Source organism: Lutra lutra, chromosome 3, assembly GCF_902655055.1.
Source record: "Lutra lutra chromosome 3, mLutLut1.2, whole genome shotgun sequence".
In the NCBI taxonomy this organism is placed as follows: domain Eukaryota; kingdom Metazoa; phylum Chordata; class Mammalia; order Carnivora; family Mustelidae; genus Lutra; species Lutra lutra.
In genome coordinates this window covers 146,812,665-146,834,623 of record NC_062280.1, presented here as the reverse complement: position 1 = coordinate 146,834,623, position 21,959 = coordinate 146,812,665, and the positions used below count along the sequence as shown (strand labels likewise).

General features: G+C 41.8%; 1 protein-coding gene across 1 annotated transcript in view; it reads left to right on the top strand.

The window, feature by feature from the left end:
- The window catches only part of TNFSF11 (TNF superfamily member 11), a 32,967-nt gene that overhangs the window by 6,123 nt on the left and 4,885 nt on the right, over positions 1 to 21,959 (top strand). The window contains exons 2-4 of the mRNA XM_047720013.1: positions 1,814 to 1,981; positions 21,075 to 21,117; positions 21,198 to 21,296. Coding sequence (XP_047575969.1) covers positions 1,814 to 1,981; positions 21,075 to 21,117; positions 21,198 to 21,296 — 310 coding nt within the window. The remainder of the gene's footprint in view (positions 1 to 1,813; positions 1,982 to 21,074; positions 21,118 to 21,197; positions 21,297 to 21,959) is intronic.

Sequence of the window (21,959 nt, the reverse complement as noted above, 5' to 3'; positions counted from 1 at the left end):
TCTTGAGGTCTGAACCCAGTGACCCTTCATATCAGCTGCCCAAGCTGCTCTGATTTTGTGGGAAAGTTAGTGGCTTAAGTGAGCTTTAAACAAAAAAAAGTGTGATTAAAAAATCTTTCTTAATATAAAAACTCACATGTTCTGATTTATGCTGATTATTTTAAAGAAAACATGAAAAATAAATACAGATTGCAAATAGTTTTGCTTTGTGAAGGACACCTCTCCCATATGCAAGACTGAAATAAGAGAATCTGTATTAGTGGGCGCACATTTGTTGAAAGGTTATCATTCATTTCGAGAATCTCAGATATGGATAGAGTACTTACAAGTTTATTTCTGATGGTTGGTTAATAAACCTGTGCATCTTTTTGATTACTTTTACTAAGATAAACCAGGCACTGAGAGAGCTGGTATTAATTCACTGAACTTATAAACTTCTACAATTGTTCCTTTCTTCATCTGGTTTGTACCTAGTAATGAGCAAACACACATGAAGTACCTTGAATTTTTGAAAGAAGATGACAATCAGTTAAACAATTATTATTAAGACAATTGATAGTTAATTATCTCTATCCTTTACTTGGCAGTTGAAACTGCTACAGGGGTTTGTCAGAACCGCGGGAGGAGGGGGAAGACAATTTCAAGAGTAATACTTAAAAAGATGTGTATGCACGGGCGCCTGGGTGGCTCATTGGGTTAATAAGCCTCTGCCTTCGGCTCAGGTCATGATCCCAGGGTCTTGGGATGGAGCCCCGCATCAGGCTCTCTGCTCAGCAGGGAGCCTGCTTCCTCCTCTCTCTCTCTGCCTACCTTTCTGCCTACTTGTGATCTCTGTCTGTCAAATAAATAAATAAAATCTTAAAAAAAAAAAAAAGATGCATATGCAGACAACTAGCTAACAACTCAATGGGGATATTTTGGGTGGAACAATCCCTGACATTAGAGGAATTTTCACACCCCCCCCCCACCAGTATCTGTCCATACAGCCTGCTCACCCCATGCAGCCCTCTTCATCCCGTGTAACACTAACTATCACCCCCGATAGATGTCCCACACCAGGTTAAGAAACACGGATGAGAGTTTCAACAAAAAGGGAATTTAGGTTTTTGGGGCTCCCTTCTTTGGCTAATTAAAATATACATTGATTAAGAAAAAAACGCCAGGGGCGCCTGGGTGGCTCAGTGGGTTAAGCCTTTGCCTTCAGCTCAGGTCATGGTCTCAGGGTCCTGGGATCGAGCCCCACATCGGGGGGTCGCTGCTCAGTGGGGAGCCTGCTTCTCCTCTCTCTCTGCCTGCTTCTCTGCTTACTTGTGATTTCTCTTTCTGTCAAATAAATAAATAAAATATTGGGGAAAAAAAAAAAAAAGGCCAGACAAACATGGTGGCTAACAATGGTGTTTATTTCACCTGGTTTTGTAGGCTTCATGCTTTGAGTATCCACGTGAGTTTCATCACCCTATCTAGCATGCTGGGTATGACTTAAAGAGAAAAAGCTTTCTCTACCTGCACTGGCCCCATGTGATTATCCTCAACCCTCCTCCCCCCATGAGAAGTACACATTGGCAGACAATTTTGATCATCTCCTCACAATTCACACGTATACACTTGTGTTATGAATCATCGCTATTCATCAAAATGAATTAGAAGTCAATGTTTCACCAACGTGAGGGTAATTGTACTCACTATTAATTGTTGAAGACATAAAGATTCTTGCAAGAATGAATTTTTTTGTCCTTAAGTCAGTCACACTTTATTAAATAGCAGAATAATCAATGATAATTACTCTACGTTCTGACTTTTTTTTTTTCCTCAGATGGATCCTAACAGAATATCCGAAGATGACACTCACTGCATTAATAGAATTTTCAAACTCCACGAAAACCCAGATTTGCAAGACACAACTCTGGAGAGTCAAGACACAAAATTAATACCTGATTCGTGTAAGAGCATTAAACAGGCCTTCCGAGCAGCTGTACAAAAGGTGAGTCCACATAGGGATATAAGTCAAGGGCCACAGTGACCCTGCTAATACCAAAAATTAATACTGAGTGTTGTTGACTCTGTTCTTTTTCATTTTAATAATTTGTAAGAGAGCTACAGAGAATTTTTGTAAGAGATTAGTAGAATTCTTTTGAAGTTGGTAGTGGCTTATTAGGGGGACCAGGGACTTTCATGCACATATTCTTGGCAGAAGATTTTTTTCTTTTTCTTTTTTGTTAAGAGGAGTCCTTTAAATTCATACAGTGAAGGAGGACAAAGATAGTTTGTGGTATTCACTGGGTCAGTTTGCTGGTGTGAATTGCCTGTCCTAGAAACCATTCCCTCAGTTTATAGGACTCACAGCTATTTCCTTGATATTTGGTTTTGTAAAGGTGGGATCTCCTATTCCACATGTGTTGGTCCAGGACCCTGTTAAGAATAATTGTAACTGGTCCGTTGTTATCGCCCGTGGTGAGGAGGTAAGCAAGCAGAGCAGGAAGTGATGTGGTGGGCAAGGTGGAGATTCTGTGTCCATCTTCTCATTTTCCATGGGAGCTGAGTGAGAAGGGAGGAGATGGGGATGGGGGACACTGGTGACTTCTCTTACACCAACAACTCCAAGTGAGAAACACTGCAATTAATAACCGTGTGTTCTGCTTTTCTGAATAACATCACTTGAGAATTTGGCAGCTGTGGAATTATTTTCCTTACTGACTCCACCAAAAGCTGGGTAGAACCCAGTGACTCCAGTGCATGTCTGCTCACACACATTGTGTGTGAATTCTTGTATCGACCCTTTTATCCCAGCCCCTAGTTTGCAACTCCCTGGGCTATCTCTGATCATCTTAGGGTAAATCCTAAAGTTGTCAAACTCCTTAAATCTAAATTGCATTTTAATTCAGTTTATTTTTTAAAAATCCACAGATAATAATAGCGTTTTTGTTTTTTTTTTTTTTTTTAAAAAGGGTATGTGCCAGAGGTAGAGGTTGGGAGATGAAGCTGTTTTGTATATGAAGTTGATATTTGCTGTATTTTGTCAAATCTAAGATACCACCAATTTTCAACTTACATTAGTATTTCATGCATCACAAAAAAAGAAAGAAATGTTAACAAAAATATTAAACACAGGGGCTCCTGGGGACTTAGTTGGTTAAGCAACTGCCTTCGCCTCAGGTCACGATCCTGGGGTCCTGGGATCGAGTCCCTCATTGAGCTCCCTGCTTAGCGGGGAGTTTGTTTCTCCCTCTCCCTCTGCCTGTCTCTCTGTCTCTAATGAATAAATAAATAAAATCTTAAAAAATATATTAAACATGATCATCATAGATTCTGTTTGCATCTTAATTTCAGAGTTACAGAAATATAAAAAAATGCATCAGAGAATCAATGAAATATATATTGCTCTAATATCTATAAGAGCATACTGGTTATAAATATTACATTTTTGTTATAATTTAGTATATAGGTGCTGAGCTTTATGCAGCAAATACATATTTTAAAGTGTGGGCTTAATTTGATCTTTTTATTTATTTAATATATTTATTTAATTTTTGAGCTATAAAAACAGCAACTCTGCTAATCTATTCATTTTTATTCTTTTATGTTTCATTTTCATTGGTCTGCGCTCTTATCCCATCTCCCAAATACTGGGTAATCTATCTATAAACAATGATTTACATATACTAGAGATAATCTATTATTTAGAAACTGAACCCCTAATTCAGGTAATTCTGGTTAAGTAAATGACCGTCTCCTAATTTTCTGTGTCCCACATTGTACCTCCTTACAATGAAGAGCTAAGTTGTTAATTTCACCGGTGTCCTCGTTCTTAAAAATTGTCCTCCGGGTTTTCTTCTGGATGAGCAGTATCAGCCAAAATAATTTGAAAATAAAAAAAAGTAAGAAAAATAGATATCATTAACATTTATTTAGGGGAGTGCAAAAGTGATTCCTTCGAACAGGTCAAGAGAGAAAAACATTAGCATCTCGTAGATACCAAAGAAGAGAATGACAAGATTTCATATTTATTTCTGATGTTTAAAATCCATTAGAAAAACAGAACCGGATGTATTCTTGATGCTTTTCTAAACATCCCAAACAAAAAGTTAGCTAATGATGAAAAACAGAAACATTTTCTTAAAGTCGGGGACACAACAAAGATGCCTAGTGTCCTTCACATTAACATTGTTCAGAATATACTAGCTAATGTAATCACACAAGGAAATAAAATAAGAAAATATGTGTACATATACATACACACATATGGAGAAGGCAAGATTTGCATACAAAGATTGCATTGTATACTGGGGTAAACTTGAAAGAACTAAAAGACTGGAAGCAACATCAATCCATTTATAAAAATTAGTAAGTAATAATCACTAGCTGTCCCCATTCCAAACAAGTAGAAAACAAATGAAAAATTCCATTCATATTTTTTAAACAGCCCTAAAAATAAACTGAACAAGGCACAGGCAAAAACTTATGGAGATAATACTAGAAAACTCTACAGAGGCATTTACAAGGTAAAGACGTACCTATGCAAAGCCCTGATCTGTGGGAGACCAAACACCATAGAGTAGATTTTATGGGATGGGTGTGAATGTGTGTGTGCATGTAATTTAGTACAGTATAACTTTATGTTAAATCAGTGGGCATAGTCTGAATGATTCAAATATGGCACTGGGAGGATTTGTTTACTATTTTTAAGAAGTAACAGACATATCTCATGTCCTAAGTGAAGACAAAGCCCAGCTAGAGAGAGTATTGGGGGCCACTTCTCTTGCCTCAGTTTCTGCCCCTACCTGCCTGATCAGAACTTAACACCAGGTCTTTGTCCCATTTCCTTTGCACTTTCTAAGTGACTGTCTAGATAGGATGACAGACCAGTTTGTCTTTAAAATGAGCAATAACGGCAGAATTTTCACTATTTTAGGAGCATGTTGTAGACTTGGTGCCTCATTCCAAATAAGCAACACCTTTATCAGAGATTCAGTACCTGGCCAGCCAAAGGAGAAAGATCTGTGGGCAGACAAGAATAATCAACTCTTCTCATTAAGGTCACACAGTTTTTGTTTTAAATTTTTATTTATTTATTTGATAGGCAGAAATCACAAGTAGGCACAGAGGCAGGCAGAGAGAGAGGAAAACAGACTCCCTGCTGAGCAGAGAGCCTGATGTGGGGCTCAATCCCAGGACCCTGGGATCATGACCTGAGCCAAAGGCAAAGGCTTTAACTCACTGAGCCACCCAGGTGCCCCAAAGGCACACAGTTTTAATTACAGATTAGTATTATTTATTAATAATAATTAGTATTATTTATTTGCAGATTAGTATGACTCATAGGATGAGGAGAACTTTATTTTGCTAATAGCACATTGTTTTGTTGTTGAGCTGTAAGATTTTACCCATTATTCATTGGTAATAACATTACATACAGGCAATCCTTTTCCAGGAGTAAGGAGCTGTCATGATATACCCATGTGTCTTTGGAGGTAGAAGATGTCATTTCTTTCCCCAGACAAGAGGATCTTTAGGAAGGAGACGAACGTTACCCATACCTTATCATTAGAATCAAGCCGTGTTTATTAGGCGCACTTACTGTGCTAGGCCTGTTGCCATAACTTCTCCTATATCCAAGGACTTACTCTTCTCTTACTCTCGCCTAATAGTGATTTGTCAGCTGTGTTGTCCTTTGATGAGAATTATCGGTTAATATGACATTCTCTACATCTTGCCAAAATAATCAGATTTCACATTTCTCTTGCCAATGCTGAAAATAGAATGGACGTATCTGGCATTCATAAGTAGGTCTGTATCTTAGTTTTAGTTCTAATATAGATATCGAGTGAACCCGTAAAACAAAATTACATGTGAGGTCGCAATCATTATTGAAGGATCAAACCCATCTAGTGGTAACAAATGCTAGACATAAGCACAATACTACATTATATGTGTGCAAAAGTGCTGTTTACCCAGCCTGTCTTTGGTCAGACAAGTAATGCTGTTTTTCCCCCTTTTTTGTTTGTGGCTAGGCTTTCTTGTTTTTTTTTCCCCTTTAGCACAGAACTCTGAAAGCCTCTTAGTGATCCAGCCCTACCAACCACAATTTACAAAGTCTATCATAACAGTCTATGACAATAAAGAAAACACTAGCACAAATATGGTGTCCAATTTATAAAGCAATTCTTGTTTCCAGCTTTGGCAGCCTCTCTGGCCTCTGCTAGCCTGAGGAGTGGAGTGGTGAGCTCAGGCCCAAGCTAGGGGCACTTGACCCTTAGATCTCTCAGCCAGTCTCAGTGAAAAACCATGTGTTTAGGCACTAAATATACATTCTGAGCACTCCGTGCTGTGACTCGGCATGATTTTACGATGCCCTTTTGTTGATTGCACATGGAGTACCTGTTGGTGAAAAACCCTGAAACTTACTATGAAAAGTATTTCGAAGAATGATGTGGAGGAGAGAGATTAGTGAGGGATACTCAAGATTACCCCCCAGGATGTGGGAAGGCAGCATAAAGATTTACATGTGTGTGGATTTTTTAATATTAGCTTTTAAAATATTTTTGTGACTCTTCTATAATGTACTTAATATACAGGAATATCTTATTTAATACTTCAGTTAATAAATGTTATGCTTGGGAGCATTACAACTTTTTCCTGAAAGAACCATACAATCACAGAGGTCACAGAATGAATCTTTAAACTCCTATCAGGACAAGAACTACAGCTATTGCGCTCACACTTGAATATGTCACATGTAATGTAGTCTCAAGAATGAAGGAAAAGAACAAATAAATGATTGATGACTTATGAAGCTCTGTGAACTACTATTTTTAAAGAAGACTGGGTCAATCACCAACTTGTAGAGCCTGAGTATTAGTAGCCTGGTTCTCATTCATCTGATGTCTCCACCAATGTTATGATTGATAATTATTAATATTGTAATGTGAAGCACTTAGGTCTCAGTATAGATATAAAAGTACAGATGATTTTTGTTGAAAGTTTTCTCCATCCAGACTTCTCCCTTTAGGCATGTTTTCCTCTGGTCTTTGCAGTTTCACTACAGAATATGAAAAGCCAAAGATAATAATGACTGCGAATAACTATCTTTTGTTGGCATATTCTTGACTCATCATTTCCTGGACTCAGGAAGCCTCTGAACCTCCAAAGGCTTCCTGGAAAATGGGGAGTAAAACCAGAGCCATCATTATTGAACAATTAATTCTTACCTGGATTCTCATTTTAATCCCTGGGGACCAGTAAATATTTGGTCCCATCTCCTACAGGATTGACAGTATAAATTAGAACTCTCTCCTTCTATGAAGAATGGTGTGCCCAAAGATATTCAATGAATATCTTTGATAGATATTCAATGAATATCTTTGATAGATATTCAATGAATATCTTTGAAAGATATTCAATGAATATCTTTGAAAGATATTCAATGCTTTGATCCCTTAGGAATTAGTCACAGTCTACCTGCTGTAACAAGAGAACCCTGATTCATGAACTAAGTTAGGCAGAGTTTTTTCCTCTCCTGGGCAAGAATCTGGGGGTGAGCCGGCCAGGGCTAGCAGGGAGGCTCCTCCATTGCCAGCTGGTATCTTCCTACCTTCCATCTGTTGGCCCAAGTTGGCTTTTCCATTTGTTGCCGTTTCCAGACAGAGACAAGGGATAGAAAAGGCCAAGAGGGGTACCTGGGTGCTGAGATACCACTAGTAGCATCCTCTTGGCTAGAAGTTACTCATAAGACCACACCTGGCTGTAAGGGAGGCAGCAAAATGTTATCTCTAGGCTGAGGAGCCATTTGCACCAAGGCTTGAGGAAGGGGGTTGCCCATCACTCACTGGGAGGAGGAGAGGCTGCATTCTGGAGGTCAATGGCCAGTCTCCAATACTCACTAAACCCTGTTTAGGCAGGAAAGCAGGCTCACTATACGAGCAGAGTTAACTCCATGAATACATAAGTCTATGAATAATTGGGCTGGCTAAGATTTTGTTTTCTAAGGGTTAAAGTGCTTCAGGATTATTTGGATTCCAGGAGAGAGAGAGAAGTTTAAAAGTGGATTTAACGGCATGCATTTTCTGAAGGAGCTTTCAAGGGTTTTTTAGATTCGCATATGGGACTTCTGAATGAACCTTGATTGTCACCTACCCAGTTTTTAGTAGGTTTTATGGATTCAAGAACATTAATTTAAAGCCAAAAAGTTTATCCGAAGAAGTGGTTGTGTCCTCCATACACAGAGCTGATCCTTTAGAATTCTCATGTCAGTTATTACAAGGAGACTATTCCCATTTTAAAAACTGAAGTACGTAAGAAATCAACTAAAACTTGAGTAGATCTTAACTGCTTATGGAATTGTAATCATTAGCGTCATTTCTCTAGAGTTGTTATATACCATTATCTCTCACTTGCTTTTTAGTTAAATATACACATAACAAACACAAGGGGAAAAATTAAACCCCATTCATTATCACTTTTCCTTTGTATATGCATATGTAGCCCAAGCAAGTTTCTTGTAAACCCACAAGGAAACTTGGGGTTTGGGGGCACTGGTGTTCCCAAATCAAGATGTTAGTCATGTAGTGGTTTTCCAATGGGATTTCTTCTGCGCCATAACAGTTTTGGAAACTGCAATTCAATCAACCCCAATCATATTTAGCATTTATGAAAACTGTCTTTATGGGAAAGCTGAAGTAAGACCCACAGAATTTTCCTACAAAACCAAGGCCATCTACTACTGCCTTTGGCCCAACAATAGGCTGTTGGCTGTGATATGCTCAATCTTAGGAAGACCCAGGGCAAAAGGTAGGAGGGTTTGCAAGAGGGAAGTAACAGTGAGTGGCATCATCAGAGGTGGGTTTATCCGTGTGCTAGAAGCATCCCAGGATGGAAGGAAAGATATTTTGGATCAACATTCTTAAAGAGACAGAGATAAGGAAAGACGTACCTGGAAGAGAGCATCTAATTGTGTGGTTGGGGATCCTGACCTACAGTTTTAGGAGTGGATAAAACTCGGGGTCCTTGGCTGGAAGGGAAGGTAGCAAAGGTGAGATTGGATTGCTCCCCACAGAGTGGCTCATCTTAGGGGAGACAGAACGTGTGGAACTGGAGAGTGATGTTCCCTAGCATGGTGTTTCCCAAACCTGCTTGATCTTAAGAATCCCTTGGGGACCTAGCTTTAAAAAATAAGCAAATAAACCAGATTGGTCACAAAAGTTTTGGTAATTCAGGAGTAGACTTTGTGATTTCAGAAACCCTCTCCGAGAAGGACTGGTCTGTCTTTAAGGAAGGCTTCAGGGTGGGAAGGAGAGAGCCCCTGGGGCCAAGGAGGTGTACGAAGCATCCTAAGAAGCATCCTAAGAAGACGTGAGAGCCAGCAGGGTACAGGGAAGCCTTTGGTGAATTTAATGGTGGATGGGAAGAGTAGGAGCAAGGCTGTGGTATGGAAAAGTGGGTTTTGAAAGTTGCAGAGAGCTGTCTACAGCTCAGATGATGAGACGGATGTTTGTTTGAACCTTTTGAGATTCAGGATCTGAGAGAGTTCTGATCTCACGTCGCTTCCTCATCACAATGCTGCTGCCCTAATCCCCAGTCTTTGCCCTTCGAGGACACTAGGTGGTGGTGGTGTTGGTGGCGGTGGTGGTAAATGTGATAATGATGACTATACATCAGGGGACTCTTATTCATCCAAAGTTTTGGTGAGCTCGGAACCTCTTTTTCCCCGTGCCTCTGCCTGCTTCTTATCTGCTTGAACCCTTTCATGGTGAAGGACCATACCATCATCTCCATCACCCCAACCAGAAGCCAGAAGATCATCTCACACTCTCCATCATTAACTCTTGACTTGGCTCCCATCCTGTGAACTCTGCCTCCTCACAGAACCTCCAGCTACTGCTACCTAGTCCCTACTATTGTCACCTTAATGCAGGAGTCGCTAGCACCATTTGTTGCCTGGGTCACTACAGGTGGCCACCCCATCTATGGTCTCACTGCCTCTAGTCCATTCTCTGCACAGCTGAGTGACTTCTAAGATGCAAATCTGAACATGTCCCTTACTTTCCTGCTTAAAAATAATCCTTCGGTAGACCCCGGTAACCAACAGGATAAAGTCTGAGCTGCTGAACATATAATGCAGAGTCTTTCGTGCTCTGGAAGCCCTCATTCCAGCCTCTCTGCCTCTCCAGGCTCATTACCTTGTGTGCCATTCCATCACACACCAAGCTTGTGCCCAGTGGCCCTACCATGGTAAAATGCTAGAAGTTCTCTAACCGGTCTATCCCTTCCCCACTCTGCTTCCCTGCTGGGACCCAAAGCACAGTGAGGGCAAAGATGATATCTCTCCTGGAAACAGAGCATCTTTAGCACCCCTGTAGGATGCCTGCCCTCCCCTGCCCAGCAGCCATCAGTAAACTTTGTGGAAGGGATGAATGGGTGAAAGAAAGATGGGCATTCGTGTGCGGTCCTTTATATGTTATTCCAGGCCTTTCCCATATCATTGATTCTCTGTCTTTCAAAATTCAGCTCAGGCATTACTTCTTAAAGGAGACACCCCCCCCCACTGATACCTGCCTGCCTGCCTACCTTTGGGTTAAAAGCTTCTCCTGTGTGTGCTCAGGGCTGCTTTATTCAGTCCTGTCATGCAGGGCATCCATGGCAGGAGCTTGGTGTGGGGCTGATGCACTCAAATGTGAGCCTTCCAGGACTGGGTGATGTTTAGTTTTTCTCTCCAGTGACAGGCACGCAGTAGGTGCTCAGTGCAAGTTTCAAGAACCGGTTTAATGGGTAGTGAGCTCTGCTCATGCCTGCTCTTGGTGTCATCAGATGGCTCTCTGTCTGCTACTACCAGAAAGATTCCCAGAGGGCTGGAGGGGTCACTCCCAAGTGCGATGCTTGTCCTGCTTCTTGGAGGGGTGAGTTTCTGCCTTTGGGGCATGAACACATTAAAGGATCTTGAGGTTAGAGGACCCTAACTGGCCACCCTGCCCCTTCTTCCCTGGCCTCATTTGTCCACAATGGCTGGCCTGGTACCTCTGTTCCCCTTAGCATCGTATTCCCAGCAGTTCAATACTTTGGGGAGGGTTTGTGAGGGTTTGTGAGCCTTCTTCAGAGCCTCCAAGGCTCTGTGAATGTCAGAGCTCTGCCAGTGTAAGGGGGCATTACTGTTTCAAGTGGCAGAAGAAATCAGAGACAGGGTAAATGGCGCACCTCACGCAAGACGCATGCCGCAGTCACTCCGCCGGGCCCTTAGATTAAAACTCTGTAACCGAGTACTGTAGTGCAAGACATTCTAAGATTGGGCTCTTTATGAAGACTAATATTGCTGTCATAAGGCTACTTTACGAAAACTCTAGGAGACCCTTAACTGTGGCAGAAGGTTTCTCTTTTAAACCATGAAGGTTAAATAATAAAAACTAATTTTCTCTTCCCAGCATAGCCAGCACACTGCCAGGAAAGCATCACTCGGTTCTAGGAAAACAAGGGCATGCTCTTTTTCAGCCCTTTGGAGGGGAGAGTACATTCTCTGTTTGCAAAAGTGTGTCTTTTCCAATCAGTGGACTTTTTTGGGGAGAAACGAGCCCATGCTGACTGTGCTTGGGTGGAAGGAGACAAATGCATGTCTTGGTCAAGTTCTTCACTGAGAAATTTCCAGAAGTGGTCATGGGTTGGTGGTGGCTGATTTAGTTAAGGAGGAAAACAAATTAAGAGGTTAAGAGGTGGGGTGCTGGGGGTATGGGCTGTGGATAGAATCTGTGTAGAGAAAACTTTGGGTCTGGGTGAATTCTGTGAATCAGTAGTTTATATTAAGAAATAAAGAATTTTAGGGATCAAAATGTAGAGTTGCAAATGAATCAGAGATGGCTCTTCCTTTCAGGATTAGTGGACCCAATGCCCTATCCATGGGCTCCAACCCCTGCTGCTAGCTGGGCCCCTGGAGCCAGTCCTCCTCCCCTTGCCTCTCATCTCTCCCCGCCCTCCCACCCCGGGGTGGGTAGGTGACATTCAGGAGCCGCCCCATCTCACCACTGCTCCTCTCCTATCCTGGTGCCCTGGAGGACAGTGTTTCAGGCTCTGCTCTACCCTTCCTGACCTGTGTTCAGCTGACAGCATGCTCAGTGGATCCCCTTCTTGAAGTTCTTCGCCTTGAGGTTATTTTAAACCGTTACCAAGGACAGTTCATGAGGAACTACGGGGTCCCCTCTTTATCCAGTTCCCTATAAACTGTTCCCCCATATCCTGTGGATTAGAAGGAGGGAGAAAAGTAAGGGGCCGAGACATCTATATTAATGCTGTCCCTTTAATTGCTGGAAAACACCTGGGTATCCTTTCTGTGAGTGGGTAGGCTTTCTGTCCCTTGCAAACCAAGAATACCAGGCAAATAAAAAACTTTACAAATAAAGACGAGCTACCGATAAGACAGTAAGATGTGTCTCTGAGAGAGCACTTGGAGACCATGTCGGTATGAAGAGGAGGGCAGGATACTTGCAGTGGGGACTGACTATAAGTAGCTCTGGGTGGCCAGCACATGGGGTGTCCCACAATGGCCTCAGGAGTCGGGTTTGGGGGCTCAGAAAGGGATACAAGGGAGCCTGAAGCAGAAACCAAGACACCTTGCAGGGCCTTCGAAGCCCAGGGGAGGAATGTGGACTTGCTCCTGAGGCCTGTGAGCAGCATCTGCAGAATTTGCAGAGAAGGACCATGTCCTCCGTGTGCCCCAGCAGCAATGGGTCTGTTTGAGGCCAGCAAGAGACTGGGAGAAGAGGGAGGAGGCTATTATCATGATCCTAATGAGAAAGGAAGGCAGTTGCACTTGGTGGAGAGGAGGGGAGGGCTCTCTGCACCACTGCTTACGTGCTGGAAGTCTGCAGGACTTCTCTGCAAGAATGCGAAACTGGCTATTCATTTTCAGCAACAACCCATGTGAGGCATTCATGTGCTAACTCGGCTGATGAATACACTATTCTTGTAACTTCGTTGGAGAAGAATTACATGAAGGGTATCATTAAGATGTTAAAACGAATGCATTACATATGTTAACAAGTGTATGAACCCTGTATTATATCCGGCAAACGGGGTGTTAAATCCTTGTTCAAACAGCCAGATGTCCCTGCAGCTGCCGTGGGTACTGCAGAGGGAGGCAGACACCTGAGACCTCAGCCATGAGCGGGTGCCAGTGGTTTCCGAAGCATCTGGCTGTACAAATTGCTTCTTCTAGGCTCCGACTGACAGGTTCCGACTAACAGGCACCACCTGGATCACACAATTCACGTCACCACACCTAGGTGGGATTTTCAGTCTCAGAAGCTCAACCTCCAGCAACTTGACCTTTTCGGGGAATCTTTACAACCAGGAATGTCCTCAGTGGGAGCTTCAATCCACTCCTGTCATTTCGTAAGATTATAAAACACAGCAATCAAGCAAATAAGGCCATTTTAATAACATTCGCTCTTGAATCGGGATGCTATTGAAGTCTGGTTTGGGGCAGTGGTCCAACTGAATTTGCAAAAGCAGGCTTAACATTTGCTGTCAATGTTGAAATTACCTGGAGCAAAATTTTCATAATTCCCCAGAAGAGCTGAAAATACTCATAGGTGTTTGTATTTATTCTTATAGAGTACAATCTCTCCTAAGTGCCTTTGATTTATCAAGATTGAGCCAGTTCTGAGATGTCTCCCACCTCCCTATGTTTGGTGAAAGACCCTAAAACATTTTAGAAGATGTTCGAAAGAGCCTGTGCCGATAGACTGAAGACCCGGTCTGCACTCTTCAAATTCACCCTACCACACTCTGGGCATTGGGCTTCTTGGATGTTGAGTTCGGGAGAAGTTGAAAAGAAGCAATCCTAGAGACCACAGTTACACAATCACATCGATCTTTTGTGTGCTTTCTTTCCTGGCGGAGAAATTGTGAAATCGCAACATTTTTCTATGGGTGAAATAAAAGTCGAAATAAAAAGCAAAATTATATCGGTTGTTTTCTTGTCTCTTCAGATGTATTCTGACAGCAAAGATGAAAAGTTAGTGCAGTTTAAATAGGAAAATACCACAATAAGAAGATTTTTAAAATGTTGTGACATTTCCTCAGCTCTATTGTTTTTAGACTTTGGAGTGGGGGCGATAGCAATTTCCAATCTGCAAAGGAGGGCTGTGGTATCCCAGGCTAGTCAATGCTGGACGGTGTCCACTAGGTGGCAGTATGTCAGAGGGTTTCTTTTTCCATTTTGTTGACAGCAATTTCTTTGGCTGCCTACCAGTAGTTAGCTTTTCCTTTTTGTTTTGAAGGGTTAAATGAAGCCATCATAATTGAGGCCCAAATTATGCTTATCTGAAAATGCATAATTTTGCTGAGAAGACTACTTGTTACAGTGTGGCCATAAAATGAATTCATTCATTCATGTGAGTTTTCTTAGTAACTTCTAGGTAATGATCCTAGTTGTCAGGGGTAGGTTGTAGAAACCGGCGGGGCGAGGGGGGGCGCAATTCTTTTTGTCTCCTGCATGTAACAGTTGCTAAGCATGCTGTATTCTGAGAAGACAAATCGCTGGTCTTCCTGAGGAGCAACTATCAGGTTCTCTTTTGTGGCTCTCAGCGAAGACCTTCGAGGAAATTTCAAGGAGGACTCTGCCCAGCTTTTCACCTTGTGAACTGTTTCTGGCTCCTGCTAAAGGCTGTTTGCTGGGAGGTGTGCAAAGCTACCTGTTCTTCCTTATGATCGGGTAGACCACATATGCACAGGATGAACTTTTTTTTTAACTTACACCTGGTTTTAAAATAAGATAAACAGGGGCGCCTGGGTGGCTCAGTGGGTTAAGCCGCTGCCTTCGGCTCGGGTCATGATCCCAGGTCCTGGGTTCGAGCCCCGCATCGGGCTTTCTGCTCAGCGGGGAGCCTGCTTCCTCCTCTCTCTCTGCCTGCCTCTCTGCTTACTTGTGATTTCTCTCTGTCAAATAAATAAATAAAATCTTTAAAAAAAAATAAATAAAATAAAATAAGATAAACACACATAATATTCTAAAAAAGATCTCTTTCATCTGAATAATTCATTCAGAGGAGAGAAGTCGGGATATTCTTTGTAGTGTTGTCCCCAGATTAGATGATCAGAACTTTTTGAATTCAAAGAAACCAGAAGCAATGTCTGAATGATAAGATCTGGGAATAAAGAACCGTACATTTTAAGACACTCTAATTAGTGTGACAGAAGTGGAGGACTAGAGTGGATGAAAATAAATGCAAATGCGCTGCTTGGAAAATAAATGGGATTGTCAATTGGGGTGAAGTTGCAATTCTCCTTTAGAAGGGTTTTCCTATAATCTTGAAAATTAAAAATATTAGGGGGGCATTCAAGAAAGATCCATGCTTGGCATATACATACATAGTTCTTTGAGGAAAATGACAAACCAGAGTAACTCCTGCCGTGTGGTATGGACTCGGCAGAGTCACAGTTGGAGTTCGAAACGCCTGTCGTGGGGTCTGCAGGCCCCTGGTTTGCGTACTTCAGCAGCCAAGCCCTGAACATGGGCTCTGAGCCTGTTTTCTGAAGACCCTGGAAATTCTGAGACCATATTTCCTGATGTCAAGGCTCTTTTTTGTCAGATTTTCCAGACAACCTGCAGGGACTTGGCAGTCAGATCTCCAGTGAAGATAAGCCTCCTTTCAGAATTTCTACTTCAGGGAGGAAAAAAAACCCTCTAAGGATTTCTTGGCAGGCATAGGGGAAGAAAAAAAAAAGATCTTTTTTTTTTTTTTTAAAGATTTTATTTATTAATTTTTTGAGAGAGAGAGAGAGTATGAGAGAGATCACAACCAGGGGCGCAAGATAGAGGGAGAAGCAGACTCTTCCCCTGAGCAGGATCAGTGCGGGACTTGATCCCAGAACCCTGGGATCGTGACCTGAGCCAAAGGCAGATGCTTAACCTACTGAACCATCCAGGTGCCATCCAGGTGCCATCCAGGGGGAAAAAAGATCTTTTCCCCTTTCCCCACTTAGGTTCTCCAGTTGGAGCTTTATAAATTAGACTGATAAGAGAAAGATGAATAAAAGAAAAGCATAGGGGCACCTGTGTGGCTCAGTGGGTTAAGCCTCTGCTCAGGTCATGGTCTCAGGGTCCTGGGATCAAGCCCCACATCGGGCTCCTTGCTCAGCAAGGAGCCTGCTTCTCCCTCTCCCTCCGTCTGCTTACTTGTAATCTCTATCTCTATGTCAAATAAATAAATAAAATCTTAAAAAAAAAAGAAAGAAAAGCATATGCATGTATTGAATGTATGTTTCCTAAAGAAATGAACACCTGAGGAAATGGTTAGTCTGACTGGTTTTTATACTAGGTTTGATGGACAGCGGAGAGGTGCAGGGAAAAATGTGACAGGACAAGAGTCTGAGCTATGGTTAGTAAACTCGGGAAATCTTAACAAGGCCTGTTTCTCCCAGTTCTTCTTAGTGTCCTTCCATCTTGGAGCTAAGGATGCTCATTTCCGCTAGTTAGGAGGAGAGCGCCTCTCATGCGAAGGTCTTATGACCTGCTTCAAAGGAGAAAGATGAGTCAGAGGGTCCTTCCTGCACCTGCCATTCCTCAAATTCCTTCAGCTTTAAGTATTCAATCGGTTGAGGCCTTATATTTTGGGGTAGCACGTTCTGAGCTCCATGATGGACCATTGAAACTTTTCTGTCAGCTTTCAGGCATGTGTTTGGTGACATTTGTAAAGGGACAGGGATGTACAGCTCTGAAAGAGGAGTCAGGGGCAGAGTTTGAAGTCCCAGCTTTATGGGGAGAGCCCTTATTCTCTGAGCCTCTATTTCCCAGTCTGAAAAATCAGCGTAGTGATAATTACCCAGCCTCTGATTCTAATAAGAATCAAATATGCTAATATAAGGGAAAATACTCTGTTAGCTACGCATGTAAGGGATTATTTAATTTTCAGCATGAATATGTGGAATATATATATAAGTTGGGAGAATATAATAAATCTATGGCCAAATACAGACATCACCAAACAGCCATACATGGGAGAACTCAATTAGTAATAATGTTTGTCAATGCCAGCCCTATATTAGAACCACCTGGAGAGATTCCTTTAAAAAAAAAAATACCAAGTCACTATTGGACTAAGTGGAGTTGGGGCCTGGGCACCCAAGATGTAGTCCTAGAAAAATGTTCTGTTTTTGGTTGACATCTACGCTTATCATTTCGAGTTCAAAAAATTGGGGGTGAGGTAGGGATACAGGAACAGATAATAAGAGTACATTTTTTGGTAGCCTCAGGTCGTAGACATACCATGTACTGCCTTTGCACATGGACACTTCTCTATAGGGTTTGAGAGGGATTGCAACTTTGGGGTACCTAAGAATGGGTATAACACGAAAGCAGCATTACATGATGGGTCTCCAGCTAGAGTTCTAATTTGTCCTGATCAGGACACATTAGGGTTTCTTTTGTTTTGTTTGTTGGTTTGTTTTTTTGGTATTTGGGTTGTTTGTTATGTTTTGTTTTGTTTGTTTTGTTTTATTTTTTAGCAGTCATTGAAAGTGCTTCTGAATGGTCCTGGTTATTGAATTTTCTTGTAATGAAAAGTTTCTGTGACAGTTCTGACCTAGGAGCCACTCCTTAAATGGGCAGGAGAAGTTTATTACCAGGTGGGAAAGAACAAACTTTCCCTGCCCGTTTAGTCAGTGACTTTAGTCTGCTGCTGCTTTTGCCTGGGTCTCAACCTTCACACAGTGTCAGATTGACCCATCTCTGAAATCTTCTGGGATGTCAGAGGCTTTGCAGTTCTCAGATTGAGGCCCTAAGCCACCAGCACTAGCTCATCTGCTAGAAATGCAGAATCTCAGGCCCTACCCAAGACCTACTGAGTTAGCAACTCGGTTTCAACCTACCTTCTGGTAGACTGTGATGCATGCGAGTCTGAGGACTACTGAGCTGGCACATAAGCTTTCCCATTGTTTTTCTCAATAAAAGGTGTGTTTTTCTCCATAGAAAAGCACGAAGCAGACATTTGGAGACATACACCATACTTAGCTTTGTTTCTTTCCTCCTCCTCCCTCTCCCCTTTGATGAGACAAATCAGGCCTAGAGGGAAAAATGAAGGGCAGCTTTATATTCCTGAATTAATCTGTCATCAAGGATCCTATTTCAATATTTTAAGAGATAGTAATCAGGTAAAGAAACATTGTATATGTAAGAGAGTCAGTATGTATAAAGACATATTATATTGTAGGTGCACCTGGGTGGCTCAGTAGTTAAGCGTATGCCTTCGGCTCAGGTCATGATCCCAGGGTTCTGGGATCAAGCCCTGCATGGGGCTCCCTGCTCTATGGGGTAGCCTGCTTCTCCCTCTTCCACTCCCCCTGTTTCTGTTCCCTCTCTCACTGTGTCTCTCTCTGTCGAATAAATAAATAAAATCTTTAAAAAAAAGACATACGGGGCACCTGGGTGGCTCAGTGGGTTAAGCCTCTGCCTTCGGCTCAGGTCATGATCTCAGGGTCCTGGGATCGAGTCCCGCATCGGGCTCTCTGCTCAGCGGAGAACCTGCTTCCTCCTCTATCTCTCTCTCTGCCTGCCTCTCTGCCTGCTTGTGATCTCTCTCTCTCTGTGAAATAAATAAATAAAATCTTTAAAAAAAAAAGACATACTGTAAATGTATAAATATATATACAATTTGTATCTCTATTATAAATGTATATATAATGAATAAAGATACATTGTACGTGTATGTATATACACTTATTTAAAGCTGTAAAGATATACACGTATATAAAGATATACTGTATATACAAATATATAAGGATGCACATAACGTAGAAAGACACACTGTGCATCTATAAATCTCTCTTATAAATACAGGGGAGACTAAACTAGGAAATTCCAGAAATCACAGTACCACTGGGAATCTAGAAGTCATAAGGAGAGAGTTAGGAGATTGGAGATCAGCTGGGGAGAAAAATAAATCTTGGATGGAGAGGGAAGAATAAGGCCTGGAAAGGGCCATTGCATGGCACCACTCAAAAAGGGCTGCCACAATTTGCCTAGAATTTCCTACAAGCAATGCTCCAGCGTTCTGCAGGGCAGTACCCTGGGCCAAGGCAAGGGCAGAAGGCAGCCCTGGATGAGCGCCTAAGGTTTCTTGGTAAAAGGTAGTCACACTGTGACTCCTTTAGGTAACAGAAAACAGTTGTGCTATCTCCTCCAAGGGTCTTTAAAAATAGAATAGATTTGGGGGGACGTGGGGGAGGGGTGTAGGGAGAGGGTGGTGGGGTTATGAACATTGGGGAGGGTATGTGCTATGGGGAGTGCTGTGGAGTGTGTAAACCTGGTGATTCACAGACCTGTACCCCTGGGGTTAATAATACACTATATGTTTATAAAAAAATAAAAATAAATAAAAAAAAAATAGAATAGATTCTTAGCTCTCTTGGGAGTCCTGAAGGCAGAGAGAAAAATCAATGGTATTTTTAGAATCCTTCTAACTGTTAACAGTTGAAGTTGTGTTTGCCTCTATCTATCTATCATCATCTATCTATCCACCTATTATCTATCTATCTATCTATCATCTATCTCAAAGCCCTTCTCTTGAGATACTCAAAGAACTTGGGTTATATGGCTAATCTTTTAAACATCACAGGATGGGGCTGGGGGCAGGAGGGTGGGAAATGGTTAGTATGGATGGCCACCCCAGTAATAGAGAAATTAGGAATCTCTCAAGAGTGTTTCTAGTATCTAGGTATTTGAAGTACCAGACACTCTGCTAAGTGCCTACATGCATTTAATCTTAACCTCCCGCCTTATGATAGAGGTTCTATTAATATATTTAGTACAGGTAGGTGGCTGATAAGGGATTTGAACTAAAGTTAAATCTGACATTTCACCCACTCCATCTTAATAGTTAGTGGTAGGTGGAGTCAGGATTCAAACGGGTGTGCAGTTACTTACCTATCAGATCCTTCATTCTCAGGGCTCAAATAGAGATATGCAATCACCTGTGCTCTTTTCAAACTTGGGCTCTTTCTTTTTCTGGTTTGAGTTTCTTTCCCTCCCTTTCTTCCTTCCTCTCTCCCTCCCTCCCTCCTTCCTTCCTTCCTTCCTTTCTATTTTTCTATTTTTTTTTCTATTTTTCTTTTCTTTCTTTCTTTCTTTCTTTCTTTCAGATTTTATTTATTTATTTGAGAGAGCGAGCAGGAGCCAAGTAGTGGAGCAGAGGGAGAGGGAGAAGCAGGCTTCCTGCTGAGTAGGAAGTCGAGGCCGGGCTCAATCCCAGCACCCTGGGACCATGACCTGAGCCAAAGGCAGACGCTTAACAGATTGAGCCACCCAGGCACCCCATCCTGGTTTGAGTTTCTAAACCTCTATTGGTGGAAGTATTTTGATTTAATTATTGATACTGTAAAAGCTCTTAGACTCCCATGTAGTACTTTAAATACACTGATTTTTTTTTTAAATAAAAAATTAACCATTGGGAGCTAGGTATTATTCACTTTCCTGTGAACTGAACTTCATTGTGGTAGCAGGAATTCACTAATGAAATAGACATAAAAAGAACTTCCCTAAAGATTTAAGAGGGTCATATATTTTGTGGTAATTGTTATTTTCCTAGTTAACTTCATCTTCATTTATGTATCTGCTACAAATTCTTAAGTATGTTTAATTATTCTAGGTTTTATAATGTACATTGTCTTTTATTTCCTCTTATTGTCCAAAGTATTTTGTTAGATGGTATGTGTGTAAAGCATACGGACATAACTCTTTGGGATGAACATCTCTTTTTTAAGATTTTAAAATTTATTTTAGAGAGAGAGAGCCTACAAGTGGGGGGAGGGGCAGAGGGCGATAAACTCAAGCAGACTCCCCACTGAGCATGAAGCCTGACACAGGGCTTCTCACCACCCTGAGACCGTGACCTGAGCCGAAACCAAGAGTTGGACACCCAGGCACCCCAGGTTGAATTTTTCTTGATAGTTACCTAGAACACCAAAGAATTTCACTGCCTACACATGCCTGGCATTGAAGGAAAGAAGATGAATTTATCATTACGTCCAACAGTCCTAAATTCTTAGGTCTTGACTAGAAGAGTGAATATATAAAAAAGATTTTTGTCTTTTCATTTCAGGAGTTACAACATATTAAATCACAGCACATCAGAGCAGAGAAAGGTAAGCATGGTTCTGCATGAATATTTGAAATCATATAGGGTCAGTGTTCTTGGGGCTAATATGGTTTCTCTCCTCTCCAGCTATGATGGAAGGTTCATGGTTAGAACTGGCCAGGAGGGGCAAGCCTCATACTCAGCCTTTTGCTCATCTCACTATTAATGCCACTGACATCCCATCAGGTAAGTTCCATTTGCATCCAGCCTGAAAAAGATTTCAAGAGTCCTTTATCAGTCCACGTAAATACTCAAAACCATTATTAGCTGGTTACTAAAATTTTGAGAGCCCTTAACTTGTAGACCAGAAGAAGGATCGTTTGGTACTGAGTTGATGATCTCTACTGCGGAAACAGTTATTGTCAACTCTGCCAGAAAGGACGTCATCGCTTTTCATTTTCAGATCATCAAAATGGGTGCTTATTTTTAATGACTGCCGGTTGAGATTGCAGAACTGGGAAGGGCAATCCCTTGTTATGTTCATCTGTATTTCCCCAAACCAAAGTTGGTACATCCCCACCACCAACATATGAAGTGTATGATTTATGTCCTGCAGAATTTCAGGTAGGGTCTTAACAGAGTAATGTTTAAGAGGCAGTAGCCCTCTAGAAAAGGAGACACACTCCTTCCCCAAGGGCTTATTACTTTCTCTGGATAAGAATTTAGCTCAATGTACTGGAGAGCTGAATATCTTTTAGAAATGAGGAAACACCAGAGCTCTGTGCCTACAGATGTCCAGCTGTGTCCTAACCAATGTCCCAGCTAGCCCACCATGTAATCCCCACTGGGGCTCTCTACCTTGGGGTAGGTGAACATCCAAAAGGTTAAAAGAACATTATTTAATAGAGT